Source organism: Centruroides sculpturatus, unplaced genomic scaffold, assembly GCF_000671375.1.
Source record: "Centruroides sculpturatus isolate CEXI.00-Female unplaced genomic scaffold, Cexi_2.0 scaffold440, whole genome shotgun sequence".
In the NCBI taxonomy this organism is placed as follows: Eukaryota; Metazoa; Arthropoda; class Arachnida; order Scorpiones; family Buthidae; genus Centruroides; species Centruroides sculpturatus.
In genome coordinates, this window is record NW_019384633.1 from 565,020 (window position 1) to 582,982 (window position 17,963).

The following is a 17,963-nucleotide window of genomic DNA, read 5'->3' on the forward strand; positions in this document are numbered from 1 at the left end:
TAGTCATCACGCAGTTTTAGTTGTAATCCTTGTTTCTTAAAATCTGTATAATATTTTAAAAGTTTTTTTCTTCTTTTGCGAGAATCTTTATTTAAATCAGCTGACATATTAATTTCTTGCAATTTCCCAGTGTCTTGTTATATTTCAACTTATTAAAGTCTGCAAGGATTCTATTTCTTAATTGGTTTGATTTTAATACTATGCACTTAATTTGAATATATATTTTCTATACCTTCTGATTCGCTGCAAACTATTTTTAAAGTATTAGAAAAAAATGTTGCTAATTCATTTTTAGTAATACTTTTAAGATGATTTGTATAATCATAAATTATAATTTTATTATTTATTTATACTGTTAGTCATAGTATCCAGTTTATATTGAGTTAATTCATTTTCCAGTCTTAGTTTAGTAAAATCATTTTCTATTTTATCATTTCTTATTTTTATTTGTTGAATTTGATCTTTAAATTCTTTAATTTCATTTTGAATTATATTAATTTCTTGTCTTATAAGTGAAAATTGACTCACCAACTTATCATTACTATTAGTTATCAGTTCGACTATCTTATTCCATAATTCTGCTGTTGAAATGTCTATTTGTTCCGCAGGTAATTGTTCTTGTGAGGAAGTTAAATTAATTAGCTCACCTGTTTGATATGATGATTTGGCTCTTCTAGGTTCAATATATTCAGTGATAAGGTTTGAATCTGGTTCCAATGGTTTGATACTATTAGTCAACAATTTCTGACGAGTAGGTGATCTTCCTCTCTTTGTTGGAGTTTTCTGTAAGGGACCAGGATTTGGTTCTACTCCAGCAATCAGTAACAATAAAATAAGAAGCTTAATATTATTCCTTTTATTCGAAAATAATTCTAAATTTTTCATTTCTTGAAAAATTAAAGTATGGAAGTGGAGAGAAATTCACGCCAACAGCTTTGACGATCAGAGCCCCCCGAAACTAGAATAATTGTCACGTGTTTTTATTCATCAGCCCACCGTTGAGACGTTTTGATGACGATCTGACGACTGGTCAAAGTGTCAAGCGCATTGTAAGAAACTCGGTAGAATGTAAAAAAGAAAATGTGATTAAAAAGACAATTCTCAAAATTCTCAAGTGTTTTACAGAAATTAGTCGGTTAAGAAGAAAATACAGATACCAGATCAGATATCTGTTGTACTGCTTGATGCGTTGCAATCGTTTTCCATCTGTGCTTTCTTAGCCTGTGAGATTCGTTTTTCTTGAAATTAAGAAGGCATATGTTTACCGCTAAACCAAATGATTAAACATAAATTTTGAGATTGTTGAAATAATTTTGAGATTCCAATAGCTTCATGAACTTGCAGAGAAAAATGCAATCGAATATTTTTGATGAAATATGAAATTTATCTAGATCACGATGACATAGAAGAGTTTTTTGTTGAGAGAAAAAGTTTTGTTGTTGAAGCTATGCAAGATGAAACAGAGACGTGGAAGGAAAGCTTTCTTGAACTTTTATAGTTTATTCAAAAATATAAACTTGGAAACTTGGTTTTATATATTGTAATTTTATTGAAGATTTTTCTCACAATTGCTGTTCGTGTCGATAGCTTTGGGAGTAATTTTTTGAACTAAAACTAATAATTAACTAAGATCTATTATGAGCACCTTGCGGTTGAGAATTCTTGCCATGCTGACTACAGATCAACAGTTGAGAGACGAAACAGACTTCGAGGATGTAATCGAAGATTTTGAAACAGAAAAGCAAGAAAAACGAGCCATTATTTATTGTGGCATCGTCACAATGCCGGGCTGTAATTTCTAATTTATTTAATTTAAAATATATGCTCTCAGCCTCAAATCAGGTAGTAACCAAGCCTCAGATTAATAGTACCTAACACCTTTTAGGGAAAAATTAAATTAAAATTACATGACTTCTGGTTTACATCGGAAGGTCATATATAGTAGACTACGCTTTCCATATCTGGTCTCGCCTTTAATCTAACTAACTTCATTCTTGAAATTAAGGATAGACAAACAGACGGACGGCAGTGGAAATTAATAGGTCTACAATTTTTACTTTCTCGGTTGTTACAACAGAGGGAAAGTATGGCGATCCGGCAAAAAATGACCCCTCCAGATTTTTACATTTTTAGGCTCAGGGGACTTTGAAACGTCGAGAAATGCAAAACAAAATTCGGGGTAATTTCTGTATGTATAAATGTTAATGCGTGTGTATATTTGGCAGGATTTTGTTCACCCTGTTTGAAGCTTAATAATAACTCCTATGCTTTTTGAAATTTGGCAGGGAAGTTTGTTTATTAGAGGAATTGATGATTTTAAATTTTGGTAGTTAAAGGTCAAGGATGTGGGGAGATAATATGAGTCGTATGTATCTCCAGTAAGGTCGAACTTAATGACGATTTTTACTAATTATCAGCATTTACAATTTTTTATAAAACCCATCCCTACCCTGAAAATTAAGCTGTTTGCCGTTTTATAATAGTTAAAAATATGAATATTTTAAAAATAAAATATGATAACAGATAGAACCAAATAAAATTTTAAATATTGCCGGGAAAATGGAGCAACTGGTTTATTTCAAGCTGCAGCCTAATAACTGTAAAATGTTGTAGTTAATTTTTCCACTTGAGAAACAAACATGTTATCTTAATTTTTCCACAGGTTTTTCGCTGTAGCTATACGTCTTTCTCACTTTTTTCTAAATGTTTGGTATACCGTTATGTTATGTTGTATTTTTCGTGGAGGAGGCAAACTCAAGGACCATTCTAGGCAGCATAAACCTGAGCTACGCCACTTTAAAACGAGCTGAATTTTTTATTTTTATTAATTCGATCCGAAATATTCGTGCGTAAAATATAAACATTAGTTACAAATTAGAAATAAGATAGGTAAAGAAAATGATTGAATACATTTTCTATTTTGCTACTTTTCGAGATTTATCATCCTGGAACGAAACCTTAACGTTCATTTCTATTGAAATCTTAATGTTCGTTCTAACTTCTTTACAATATTTTACAGAGAAATCGGTTTTTGCGTTATGTCTCACGCGAGATTTACTTCAGAAATTTCAGTTGGAATTAATTCGACAAGAACGTGTCCAAAATGTTTTATTCTTTCTATAAAATATATTGATGCCAGTGATTTTATATGGTCTGGTAGACCAATTTAATAGAAAGTGTTTCTCATTATTATAAGAGATTTGAAAAATGAAAGTAAAATGTAAATATGTCAAAATATTTATCGTTGAAATTCAAAAGAATTGTAATCGTACTTTCTACACAACGTTTTATGTATCAATATATGAATAGTTTCGCAAGCAGGATTCGAAAATATCACATTTAGTCAAAGGATCAAAAACTTGTATGGGATATTTTTGATATTTTCGATATATTCAATTTTCAGGATATTTTTGTGTCCAATGGCGAAGAGAAACTGAACGGTTTAGCATTACTTTCTATAAAAAATTCAGAAGCAAGGAAAATAAACTTGCATGGATGGACAGTGGATGTATTTATAGCAATTAAGTTCTGGAAAATAACGAAAAAAAAAGAAAACAAAACATTAAATTCAGAGTGAGTTTGCTTACAGTATAATGATGTAGTTAACTATTTTTAAAATCAATAAGTTATTTATCACTTTATAATTTTATGTATTGTATATTAAGCTGATGGCTGTTGCAGCTTAGCTTCGGCTTGCTGCTCTTGAGGGATAGAAATCAAGTCAGGAATACGATCGTCTGAGTTTTCCACCAGTGCTGCTGGTCTCTGAGACTTCAACTGAGAAGCCCCCTTAAGATTTTGCATTGTGTGGTGGCTGCTACATCTAGTTAATAGAAGCTGCGACTACCACCGTGGATTATCAAATGGGTGAAGTGTGGATAGGTCAATTTCATCCCTCAACTTTCGGTTGACCAGACACAACGGACCTTTCAGGCCTCGGTGCTGAGTGATTCTCTCACAACATCCAATGTATCGATATTAGACTGTGTCGCGAAAAATTGAAAGTCGCGTGATCAGCGCTTTATCTATTTTCAGGCGTAAAGTGGAAAAATTAAAATGAATTTTTTTTTTTATGAGAATTTTGACGATAAAAACAAGTTATTTAATTTACGTATTTATTAATATAGGATTATAATTAGTACAAACATACCGGTATTTATTATGCGTAATAAATTGCTAATTCTTCATAAATATGTTTTTATTTAATAATTGCATGAAAATTGGAATAATATCCGTAAACAAATTAATAATATATTCACATTAATATATGTTCACAGTATAAATAAATATCTATATCCATTCAAATCGATAGGTAGTCATTGAAGAAATTAGTATTTTCAAAACGTGGCATCTTTGCCCGCTTTGCAATAGATTTCTTCTTATGTATACAGTATATGTATACGTTGTACGTACGATAATAAACACAGCTTCATTTAACAAAGATTCATATTGAAGAATTCTAATGTAACACATTATGTTAATCTGTATTCCAAATTTCACTTAGCGGTCTAAGATCATTAAGAGAAATTATGTCAATAAATTTGAAGAATTTTGTATAGATCTATACAGTAATTTCTTTAATTAGACTTTACGAAAATAATGATATCGCTATGTGGATTTCATCTAACAATTAAATTTTGTAAACGAATTATCTATTAAATAGATCGGCATATATTTATGCGATATGTCATACAATCTAAGGCACTATATGGCAAGACGTGTGTCCCGGTGCTAGAAGTCATTGTAATGAGATTTCTTTCAAACAGATTCATAAGTGCACGTATATGCAAAAATTATGATTCTATTATTAAATTAGTTAACATTTTCCTATTTAGAAGTTTCCTGCCAATTTTTCCTTAGTGTAATCCGCTTTCAACTAATTTGATATTGTTTTCCTGAAGTGAACGCATAAGTACAGTATTATTCATCGAATGAAATATCAATGAACCATAGGAGAAATGACAGATATTATCAATAAATTTTAGAATTTAAGAACTTGATAATTCTTCTTTCTTAATTAATTAATTAATACATTATTTAATTTTTAGTTATATAATTTGCATTTATAAAATCAGGACGTTTAGTCACTTAGTCAATTAGTTGAAAAGCAGGATATGGACACAAAAAAATCTCGATTGTCCTGTCAAAATTAGGACATATTTATAATAGTATAGAATATTCATTGTTTGTACTTATTAATAGAGTAGAAACAAAAAAAATCTGACTCATTGTCCATTTTTTCGGATTATTTGCATGAGAATTTGTCGATGTTGGATTACTTGCAATTCATTTTGTATTAATTAATAGTACGCACAAATTTCTATTTGTCTAGATACATAATTGTTCTCTGTATATAATTCAGTATATAAATAATAATGTTTAAATTTTTAAAAATTAATTATTGAAAGTTAATTATAAGAATAGAACAGCAGTTAGAAAATAAAGAATAGAAGGAACGTATCAAAGAAATTTAGAATTTGAATTCTGTTATGAGAGTATTGCAATTAGGTAAAGAAGCAACTCAACACAATTCACAATTTCATATACAGTAAATAAAATCATACATTTTATGAATTAAAAAAATATATGTAATTAATATTTAAATATATAATTTATATAATAAATACACCAAATAAGTTGTAATTTAGACATTCTAATATATTAATTCCAAAGTAAGTACAGAATAATCAAATATTTTGGTTCTGTTTAAAAAGTCTGTTACACCTTACTGTAATAAAATTAATGATCATTTACTTTTTAAACCATTGTTAAATTTCTTACATTACTGTACATTAAAACTAATTACTTATAATAATTACAGTACATTAAAAGTAATTATTATAAGTAATTAGTTTTAATGTTTTAAAAATGATTATATGTTAATAAATTGCTAAATATTTTATGGTTGATTTTAAACAGTTTAAAATAATTTTAAATGATTTAAAACAATGACTGTGAGGTTTAAAAGTGGAACAATTTCAAATTATTTAATTTGATCTGGAACTGATGGCTATTATTTACATACTTTTATTGACAGATACATAATTTATTAATGATACTTTTGAATATCAGTATAGTACAGTACGTAGTTTATTTTCATTAAATTAATATTTATAAATATATTTTATATATTATATAAAATATAAAATAAAATTCNTAAATTTGATGAGAAATTATTAATTCATTTTAAATAATTGTTTTATATTATTAACTTCGAAATTAGAATTATAGAAAAAATAATAATAATTTAATTTTAGCCAATTGCTTTTAGATTTCTGTTTGATAGAATATTTAAATAAAATACTTTCTTTAAAATATAGTGAAATTGAACTTACAGAACTAACTGAACTAACTGCACATGGATAGTTCCTGTACAGTTGGTTCAATGGTATTTAAGCTTCATCATACAAACTGCTATATTTAGAATTTATCAACTCCCACTACTACTAAGATACTGCTGTCTTTAAGTTCAATAACTTTGGAAAAACTGATACATTTCTCATAAGGAAATTATAAATTATTTGAAAAGATAAAAATAATATGAAAAGGAAAAACAAATTTGTAAATTTATTAGAATATTTCATAAAATTTATATTAAACTTGCTTAAATTGATCTTGAATGGGAAAATATGCACGTGGTCATAATAAGTAGCCTGTAATTTGTACAATGATCATGACATTTCTAAACAAACAAACTTAAATTTTATTTAAATTATATCTTAGTAAAGATGAATAAAATTCAATTTATATATGACAATTAATTATTATAATACTGTATCTAGCTATTTGATATAAAATATTAATAGCACTATATGTTATAATGGAAGAAATTTTCGTTGAGAATGAAATAATTTAAAATATTAAATGAAGAGAATAATTGAATGAAAATATTTTAGATATTATTCTTTGTAAAATTTTAGTTTTAATGTTAAAATGATAAAATTGAAAGGCATTCGTTTTATTAATTCTCGTTTTCATTAGAAAAATCTAATTTAGTTTTAAGTAGTCAATTATAAAAATCTGTAAAAATTATTTTAACGATTTACTTTTATAAATTATATTTTGTATGCGTTTTAATTCTCTAATTTTAATAATTCTTGAAACGTTATGTATTTCATTCTTGTTTCCAAGTTTTTGAAGTATCGAAACAAACTCTTTGCCTTCATAAATGACTAATGAAATAAAATTCAAAACACTTATTGGAAAATTAAAAATGTAGCATATATATTTTTTTAACAGAATTCATAAGTAGTTAATTTTTTTTGTTGAATTATTTTTCAACTTTTATTTCGTTACGTATTTCGATTTTCTATACAACAAAAATAACTGTATTAGGTTATTTATAGTATAAAAATAAGCGCTATTTACGACAATGTTCTCATTTTGTTGAAATGTTAAAAATGCTTTTCCAATTTGTTGCCTTGAGTTCGTCTGATTTGAAAAATTAACCCCTTCATTTTATTACGTTCCTGTTTACTATTAATGTGCATGACAACTATGAGAGCTTCGTTTTTCGGATGTTTTCGAAGATGTTAAGAATGGATCGTTGATTATAATATACTCTTAACATTTTTCAAAACTGAATAAGACGAATAACTTAGAATAAGACTATATTATTATCTTCATAATAGTCCTATAAGGCCATAACCAATATATGAACAGTGAAAATAACGGAAGGAACTCTTAAGATAATGCTCGTAAGAATATATGCATAATCAAAATCTGAAATTATTTCAACCCAATAAAAAATGAGACTACTTTATTAAGAATGAAGTTTTGAAACAAGTCAATTAAACTTAATATACAAATTTTATTTAAATTTTTAAAGAAAATAACCCATTTTTTTAATTGAAAAAATAATATTTATATATTTAAAGAATTAAACTCTTAAATTTATTTTCTAATATGTAGTCCTACAAATTTTTAATTAATTAAATTAGTTCTTTTATATTTGAATAATAATTAGGAATAATTATGTTATTGTAATTAAATGTATCTTTTAATGCGAGAATTCATTTCAGTTATGTACGTACCTATTAGCCTATGTTATATTATTTTCAGATTGTTATTATTTTTTATTTTTTGTACTTAAAAGACTAGATTTTGGAGCCGATTTATGCTTTGAGCTTAATGAAATGGTCTTGCTTGCAGTTCCTCTTACTGGATCTGGGCGGGACCTAGTTACAAGCACATGAGGCACAGTTCTGGGAATCTGTATATAGGCCTATAAGAACCTCCTGTAAAGTTAATTTTTACAAAAGAAAAAAATAAACACGGATTTTTCTACATAAAATTACAATAATAAATTTTAGAATTATGCAGACAGTTTGGATTCCAGTGCAAGAACACAAATAATAGTCGACTTACTTATTTGAAGCAAAAAAATATTAAACTGCGTTGCAGTGAATAAACAAAATTAGAATACAGGGTTAAGCCAAATATTTTCTTTTGTCCTATTCTATGCAAGTTTCTATATTTCTGTGAACGACCAATAAGAAAATTATATTATTATTTCTAATGAAAAATATTAAATGTGTTGTGCTTTATCGATTAGAGCGCTTATACTAAGGGTCAAAGCCTTATGGCCGGTCACTCATGGGTTGCTGCTACACAGAAGTTATAGTTTAGTTCAGTATTATTTCTTATATTTTGCATTATTACAACATTTAACAGTAAAAAAAATTTGTTTTTCTTTAATTTAATTATTTATATAAGGTTTTTTTTCTGACTATTTTTAAAGAGGGTCCTCAAGAGATTAGCGTTTTGAAACCGAGAATTGTATGTTCGGCTCTGGGTCTGGTTACTATATCTGCTGATATTATTTTTTAATATTTAATAAAAATTTTACATTAAAAAATTATAAATAATCAGAAAGAATGGCATAAGCCCATATGAATTGGGCAAAGTATCAAATATATTTATCTTTCGATTTTATTAATTTTATAATTCTTAATGTATCAACTGAAACAATAAATAATATTTTTAAAATATAATATATAGCATATTGAAATTTTAGGTTTATTCTGTTAATTTAGTATTAAGAGATATTTCTTTGCAAATTACTAATATTTAGCTCAAGCGGAAGTACTAACAGTAAGTTATATTAATAAGTTATATAAATAAATAAGTGGAAACAGAAAATCATGACAGTTATGTTTCTATTTTTAAAATATCTTTAAAATAATGATTTTTATTTACTAAATTAATGATATATCAGGTACTATTAGAATGATTATAGGAAAATAAGTAAGAAGATATTTAATGGCTTGTTACTTTCGTTTCGAAATTCTTACCATAATTTAATAGATCATTAATAGAAAATTAGAGTAACATTAACCCAGATATTTGTTATAATATATATGTTTAGATGTATCTACTTATGTTATTTAATAATTTAATATAATCAATAATTCACATGCAATTTTTAAGGATGTAATCTAAGATTTTAGTCCAGATTTTAACTATATAAATTTAGCAACTATGCGAGATTCCTCAGGCATACTTTGATAAATCTTAGGTCATAATTTTGAAGTCCCTTTCTTCAGGCCTCTCAAATGATGTCTTGCTCGGTATCAGACGATTCAAAATTAAAAAATAAAAATAAAAAAATACATTTCTGTTCTGTTATTTGAAACTTTATAATCTTGACATTAATGAAGGAATGAATTTTGTTTTAGCTCTCATATTTTCTTATTTAGATATGTTTTTATATCCTTAAATATGCGAGAAATAATAAAAAATTAAGAGGTTTTATTCAATTTAATAACAAAAAAAATATATATAATTTAAATAGTCAAAGAATTTACTATTCAGAAAAATTTATTAACTGACATTTATTAAAACATAAAAATTACAAATCGTATATAAAAGTCTAGCTAAAAAGTGAATATTACATGATTTTTTTTATTACAAAAGTTAAAAAATTAGTTTTGTAATTAATGAAATACTTTCGTACAAATGAAAAAAACGGGAAAGAAAAATAAATGATGGTTTACAATTTTTTTTATGGACGAATTATTTGGTTGATGTTAAAGTAAAGACTAGCTGTTTCTGAAAGGAACTCCATTAAAAAAAAGAGAAACCATTCATAAAAATGATATATTACAGTATCAATGACGAGATCTATAAATAAAAATAAATTTAAAAAAAAAATTATTTCTGCGAAAATTTATTGCAAGAATAAAATAATTATAATAATAAATAATACTTACACTATCTTCACTGGTAACTCCACACACACTATTGCATTTTTTCCATCGGTAAATTGATATCTGACGTTAAGCGCCAACTATATTTTAAAACAATCAAATAAATTAAAATGTTTACTGAACTTAAATATAAATTAAGTGTAATTATTTGTGTTTAAATTACAGTGTCAACATTATTAAACATTACTGATATATCGTAATTTAAAACTTGTTATAAACTACTGAACAGTTAAAAATAAAGTAAGTTTACACTTATTTCGATCATTTAACTAGCAAAATTTTATTATAAACTGGTTATTTTATCGGCTGAATTGTTTAATTGTTTATTTTTTAAATAGACAAAAGCATTTGAAATTACATAAAACATACCGAAGGAAAAAACGGCTGGACTGGAAACATTGAATTGTAAGTATATTTTCGATCTGCAATTAATCCTTTGGTTTCTTTACATGTTAAGTTAAATTCATCTCTAGCATTCTCACATATTTTTTCACTTCTTCCATAAGGAATTGGTAAACCATGAAAAACGCCATAAATCCTCCTGTTAACATTCGATGAAGAATTCTTTGTAGGAACTGAGAAAACGAAATTTGTAAATATAAATAAATAAGTTGTAATTTTAATAAAAATAAATTAATAGTTACATAAATAAGCAAGACTAATAAACTTATTTACGTTGTTATTTTTAACTTACTGAAGCTAACAGTCACTATATGAGAAGATCCTCTGATTAAAGGGCATCTAGTTGTATTTGTACATCCAGAAACATCAATAGTGACATTCCGTGCACTTTGTGACGTACCACGACCTATAACAATAAAACACATTAGATACCATCAATAAGAAGTTTTGTCATTAACCTCAAAATCAGATTTTTTTTTTAGAAAGAAAGAAAAAATGAAAAAACAGTTTCTCTTAAGGAAAATTGGGTTATAAGGTATCTGATTTTTCAAATAATTTCTCATAAAAATGTTTCCTTTTTAAAGAAAAGTTTCCTTAGATTTGTTTGATTTATTTAAAAAATAAAAAGGAAAAATTGATATTATATTGATATTATATTGTTCTTTCACTTTTCAGTGAGGTTAATAATCCTTAAAGGAAAATGACAGTGAGAATAAAAGATTTCCTCGTTAATTGTAATTAAATTACAAAGTAGATCATTTTTTGAAGTACTTTCAATTAACAATTCAACAATTCTCAGCATGATACATCTTTTTATCTAATAACGTGTCAAAGACCTACTTTTAGTTACTTTGCCACAGTGACACTTTTTAAAGGCATTTCACCCAGAGTTTGTAGGCTGCATTTGATTGCAAAACACGTTGATGATTACGTGATTTTCCTTAAAAATGTAGCCTATAATCATTGTCAAAAAATTATAAATCTAGTTTAAAGATAATATAGAATAATAACAAAAAAATTCCTGTATGGTGACTTATTCTAAACGATTACGCAAAGTTATATAGCCTATATATTTACTTTATACTCTAATAGTATAATTGAAGAGCTTCAAAATTATGTAAAATGTCTGTATTTTGCAATCTATATTAGGATATAAACTTATTTATAAATTAAAAACATCATTAAAACTTTTCCTTTACTAAGTGTACTTGACAATTCCCCGAGGGAAATGACCGATGTTTCTAGGTTTCTGGGTCGGTTAAATTTAGAAATAAAACTGATTTCTCCGTATAATTTACAACGTAAAGTACATTATACCATTAGAATACATAATAGAAAATGTTTTCTTAATTACAATTCCTTATATCTTACACAGAAAATTAAACTTACATGGTATAGCAGTGGGCGATTCGGCATTAATCCATGTAAAGATGAAGATAAAAGTAAATAAACCAAACAGATAGTTTATGTGCTTTCCCATCCTGTACCGAAAATTCTAAAGAAATCTTAAGGATGTCAGATTATTGTACAATCTATTTATTTGCGACCTGCTTCTACCTGCCACTATAAGAACCCAATAACAGGTTGTTGGTTTTGAAAAACGCGCATTGATTGGTTGATATCTTCACGTCATGTGAACACTTCAGAAATTTGTCACAATTTCATACGCTTTTATGAAATTTTTAAAGAAATTTCAAAATTATTTTCATTAAATATTTGTAAAAAAAATAACAAATATTACTTAAAATTTTTATTTCATCTTATTAAGATCCTTAACCTTCAAGTTAAGTGAACTTAAATGAGGTAATTTAGATTTAAAGCATTAAATTATTAAAATAATATAGTGAATATACATAATTTTTAAATAAATAATTTATTTAAAAATGAACCTACGTTGTTATTAAAATGAATAACTTGATTATTATTTTTAAACATGTGATTAAAAATAGACTTTAAGTAGTATTCAATGTTCATGTTGTGTTAAATTTAATAAAACAAAAATAATAAATATATATATTAAAAAAATCCAGGAAGAAATTTTAAGACTTACATAATCATATTCTGAGAAAAACTTACATTTAAAATAATTATTACTTAATATATATTGAAATCTAAATTTTTTAGTTGTTATATATATATTTAATTTTTAGAATTTAAAATAAATAATTAATCAGGAAGTATCGTTTAATTGATATATCATTTTATTTAAACGTTTAAGTGTTTTTTTTTCTGTGAAATATATTAATTAAAAACAAGTTAAACAGAGCAAAAAAAATTAATTTTTTTCATTTAAAAATTAATATAACAATCTAGTTATCAACAAATCTGTAAAAGTAGGACTCAGAATTAAAAAGTCTAGACATGGATATGATTTTCCCTCAGGCAAAATGTAAATTTTAAATAATGGTTTTTATGGTAACTCAAAACATCTGGCATTATTTAATAACGTAACAAAATGATTGCGCGATCTTTTAATATTAAAATAATAATTAAAAATTATGAAATTCTTGAATGCTTTCTTCTTGAGGATAAGTCTGAGTTGCTGCTTCTTTAGTTTTTTGGATTTCTGGAATAAGATTCTTTTGGATTTTTTTCGGATGAGGATCGCTATACGATGTTTGAGTTATACTTTGATAAAATTTGGGGGATTTCATGTAATCAGGATCCAGCTCAGGTTGGTGACACGGTAAGCAGCGGGGTTCTTTATCTAAAAATTAAAATAATAATAATTTTATTATATAAAAATAGCAAAATTTTCTAATTTATTAAACTAATCTATTGAGCTATTGATAGAATTTACCATTAAATTTAGGAGGGATAATAATTCCATACCGGTTATAACTACAACCGTAAGTAGTTAAGTAACAATGTTCGTACTGTATCAATTATAAAAAATAAATTAAATAAAATATAAACCGCAATATTATAAATATTTTTTTAAAAACGTTCAGTTGCATACATTACTTATTCTTTTTTTCCAATATTCGCGATTTCTGACATCGCTCAATTCTTCTTCCCAGTTATCAACAAGTACCTTTTTGTTACTGTATGGAGTTTCCTATGTAATAAATAACAAGTTATTATCATTTAAAGTAAAATAAATTTATATGTTCTAATTTTTAAATAAAATATACATTGTTTACAGAGCGATCATCGGAATATTTTTTAAATATTCGATTAAAAAAATTAAATAACTCTAACAAATTAATTAGCCTTAATGTAGCCCAATAAGAATCTGGCTGTTTGTTTGATTAGCAAAGTTGTATGTTGTTATAAAAAATTAAAGCTGAATTATTTTTTAAAATTTATAAAAATATTTTAAAGTAATTTTAATGTAATAAAATCAATTTAAATTTATAAAAGTAAAGTATGACGCAATTAGCCGAAAATAGCAAGACACAAAACAGAGGAATCTGGCAAATATGGAAAGATTAATTCAGATCGTCTGTTTTCTATTTTCCTTATTTTTTAAAAAGGTTTATTTAAAAAGCTTCCTCTTTTTAAGGAAGAGAAACACAAGATAATTAAACAAAATATAATTGTTTTAATATAAGGCAAAATATTTTTAAAAATAAATCCTACCAAAGAGTTGAATATAGTGTAATAAACAAGGAAAGTTTCATATGATAGAACATAGATAATCCGCCATTTTGAATAAAAAAAAACTCATGTTTCATAGTGAATGTGCCTAATAGTTACTAATAAATATATCTAAAAGTAACCGAAATTCAACATCTGGCAGCCAACCGGATAAACTTTTACTTTAATATTTTATGTTTTCAGTTAATTTCTTTGATTATTAATTAATAATGCGTTTATGTATTGCAATACATATTTGTAATTACGAATTCCTTATTCAAAACATTAGTCAAAAACATTATTTACAATGTATACGAATTGTACATACAGACACATTAACTATGTATATGTATGACATATGCATATGCATATATGTACTACACATGTATATGATTTGTACTAATAGATACACGGGGTTTTCTTCATGTATCTAACATCTAAACAGAATCCAGTTCCCATATAGAAAGTCCTACTAGAAGTTACCCCATTGGCAGATCACCCATGTGTTCTGTTGCCTTACTCCGTCAATCCACTGACACAAATCTTAATGCTGGCATTTTAATCTTTTGTGAATAAAGTTACATTTCACCTTTGTACGAGTATGTATGGAAACTTTTGGAACACCCTGTATTAAACTTTGTATCATTACTAATGCTGTAAGTTATAAAAATATCAAACATACTCCATGTTTTTAGGAGCCATACTAATTTATACTAAACTTCGAATAACCAAAAATTCTTTATTATATAGTTCTGCATAATAAAGAATCTTAGGTAGACTGGCCATAACATTTACAACCCAACTGGGACACTTTAATTTGAGTTACACAGAATAAGTGAAAATAGAGTCTAAAACTGATTTAACTTTGATAATATTTTTAAATTTATTTATTTATTGGCCTATAAATTGATGCTATTATATTGTGGTGTTCATAAAATTGCTCTATTCAAAGATTGATTCTAAAATCAAATAAAAACAGGCAAAACCGGGACAGTTCTTCGATAATCGGGGACGTCTGGAATATACAAGTAATAGTACTTGTATAAATAAATTTTCTCTATTTGATATTTACAATGTATACGAATTGTACATACAGACACATGAACTATGTATATGTATGACATATGCATATGCATATATGTACTACATATAGACACATGTATATGTATGATTTGTACTAATAGATACATGAAGAAAACCCAGAACACTGGGTTTTTGTATCTAACACCTAAACAGAATGTATTATCTTGTAAATTCTTTATATATATAAAGTTTTAGGTACATGATATATATATATATATATAAAGTTTTAGGTACATGATATATATATATATATATATATANTTAGGTAGATGATCCATTTGATCATCATGGAACCATTTCTTACCATAAGTAGTTGAAGAAATTTTTGAGCAAAATGGTGGAAGATAATAACTTCCTATATTTTTGTCTCTTCGAGAAAAAGAAGACATTATTTTTGATTTAAAAAATTAAAAAAATAAAAATTAAAAAAACAAGGGTGTGGAAGATAAGAATTTACTAATGCTTTCCTAAACTGTCAGAAAATTTGAAAGTTGAAAGTGTTATTCGATTATCAAAATCGAATACTGTATTTTGAATGAAATTTGAAGTGATGTTGAAAATAATGAGAAAATTATTTATAATTCTTCATAACATGATTCCTAAATTTCTGAATTATATATGTTAAACAAAATTTAATTGTTATTTAAATAAAATATATTACGTCATCAATCAGCATAATTTTGTTTCATTAATTAAAAATTAATGTAATAAATATATTCTTATTTTAGTTAAATTGTAAACAAGGATTCCGCGAGGGAAAGTGCAAGGAAATAAACGATGTAGAAAACTGTGGTCATAAAGTACAATTTTTTAAAATTATTTTTGTAGAACGATATAAAACATAAAAATCTCTATTGGCTTGCAAAGTTTCGTTAATTTTGTGTAGCAAATAAAACAGTAATTAATTCTAATCACTTCGTTCAATTAATCGTTTCATTATGAACTGATCCATCCCCTAAAATCCTGTTGTGCTAAGTTACTATCTGTAAATACCCTTATACTAGGATTGTAATATTAACATATGAAATAAGAAAATTTTTGTTTCTAATTTTTTCCTGTTTTTAATTAAATAGATTATGCTACTTTTAAATATAATTTATAAAAATTTTGACTGTTTTTTCCTCTTGTGAAAATTTCTGAAATGACCTAAAGCAGTGGTTCCCAATTAGTTTTTCCTACGTACCATTTCAATAAAGAGCTAAAACTCACGTACCCCTTATAGCAGAAATCCATATTAATCCATACTAATATTATAAATTCGAAGGCAATCTGTCTGTCTGTTACCTTTTCACGTCTAAACTGCTAAACAGGTTTTAATAAAATTTGGCACAGATAGCTTACATGTTGGAGATGGACATACGCTACATTTTACTGCGAGAAAATATCTTACTCCCACGAGAAAATTTGATATAATGCGGCCGAAGCTGTGGGTAGACAGCTAGTAATAAATAGTATAAGTTTTTTTTACATTTATTACCTTTAAAATACAATTCTAATAATAATGAAAATAACATAAGGTTATTTAATTTTGATGCGACAAATGTGCACGATTTTCTTTGCACGACTTTGTAAATATGGTTGCTTTTTGGTCAGCTTCAGTCTCAAGTCATCTTCGAGTCGAAGTCGATGACGATGTTTAGTTTTCATGTTTGTCTCGGCCGAAAATCCGCTCTCGCAGAGGTATGCTGTGCAAAATGGTAGTAAATATTTTATTGCCGCTTCGCTGACAAGATGATAATGATAATTGTACAATTTTTGTATCTTGCGTAAGAATTTCATTTAGGTATTGTCACAAATGCATTTTTTTTAATGAAATTTCGAGAATATTTTTAGTTATAAATAAACGAATTTGTGCATTCGACATCGTGTTGTAAATTGCCGAATTTTTGATGGTCCACCCATTATTCTTTTGATTGCTTCATGTCGTGCATTTAAATTTTAAATCGACCGATTTTAGATTGCCGCGCGTACCCCCAGGAGTACGCGTACCACTAATTGGGAACCACTGACCTAAAGCATAAAAATTTTCGTGTTTTTACATTTTAATAATTGGGCAGCAAGAAAATTATTGAAATTGTTTTAACTTATGGTTAAATTTGGAATTATACGGTACAAGTTTTATAATAAATATGGAAATAACACGTGTTTAATATATCTAACAGATTTTGTGTTGATAAAGTTTTTTATTTAACAATATTTAAGTTAGCTTTTAAGATTTTTTTTTATAAAATTAATATAATTATGAGATAAGTTTTATCTTATGAATAAAATTATTTTAAATTATATGTAGATTAGAACAAAGGTCAGCAACCTGGTTTTTATTATCTTTTTTTTTTAAACTAACAACTAACCACAGTGACCAGAATATTAACTCTTAAAATTTGATTTTGCACTGAAATTTATTTCTTTTTGAAACTTAAATTTTTTTTTTTTTTGCTTTAAAATTTTTTATCATCAATATCCGGTGTAGTTTTAATTTATGTAATTACAAGATAAATTATCATTTGAGCTGAATATCTGCATAATCAATTCATGTGATTATTACTGGAATAAAAAAAAATGTTTTTCGTGTCAAATACAGTGTTCTCCAATAAGTAATTTACGAAAAAATATAATTAATTAATTAAAATTACTATACATATACTAGAATATGAGATATGACGTCTATTTAAATTTCATCATAACGATATT

At 26.2% G+C, this 17,963-nt stretch overlaps 2 protein-coding genes across 2 annotated transcripts; both read right to left on the bottom strand.

Moving 5' to 3' along the window:
* Positions 1 to 9,973: 9,973 nt before the first annotated feature.
* Positions 9,974 to 12,151, bottom strand: LOC111625831. The gene is made up of 5 exons (XM_023369067.1): positions 12,000 to 12,151; positions 10,903 to 11,016; positions 10,578 to 10,783; positions 10,212 to 10,288; positions 9,974 to 10,122 (listed from the first exon to the last, which is right to left on the bottom strand). Exons 1-5 carry the CDS (start codon positions 12,088 to 12,090, stop codon positions 10,110 to 10,112), a joined length of 501 nt encoding a protein of 166 aa, XP_023224835.1. The 5' UTR covers positions 12,091 to 12,151; the 3' UTR covers positions 9,974 to 10,109.
* An 866-nt stretch (positions 12,152 to 13,017) lies between these two features.
* LOC111625813 (UPF0686 protein C11orf1 homolog) lies at positions 13,018 to 15,661 on the bottom strand. The gene is made up of 5 exons (XM_023369046.1): positions 15,577 to 15,661; positions 13,745 to 13,806; positions 13,570 to 13,668; positions 13,411 to 13,486; positions 13,018 to 13,317 (listed from the first exon to the last, which is right to left on the bottom strand). The coding sequence occupies exons 1-5, from the start codon at positions 15,659 to 15,661 to the stop codon at positions 13,100 to 13,102; spliced, it is 540 nt and encodes a 179-aa protein (XP_023224814.1). The 3' UTR covers positions 13,018 to 13,099.
* Between the last annotated feature and the right edge of the window lie 2,302 nt (positions 15,662 to 17,963).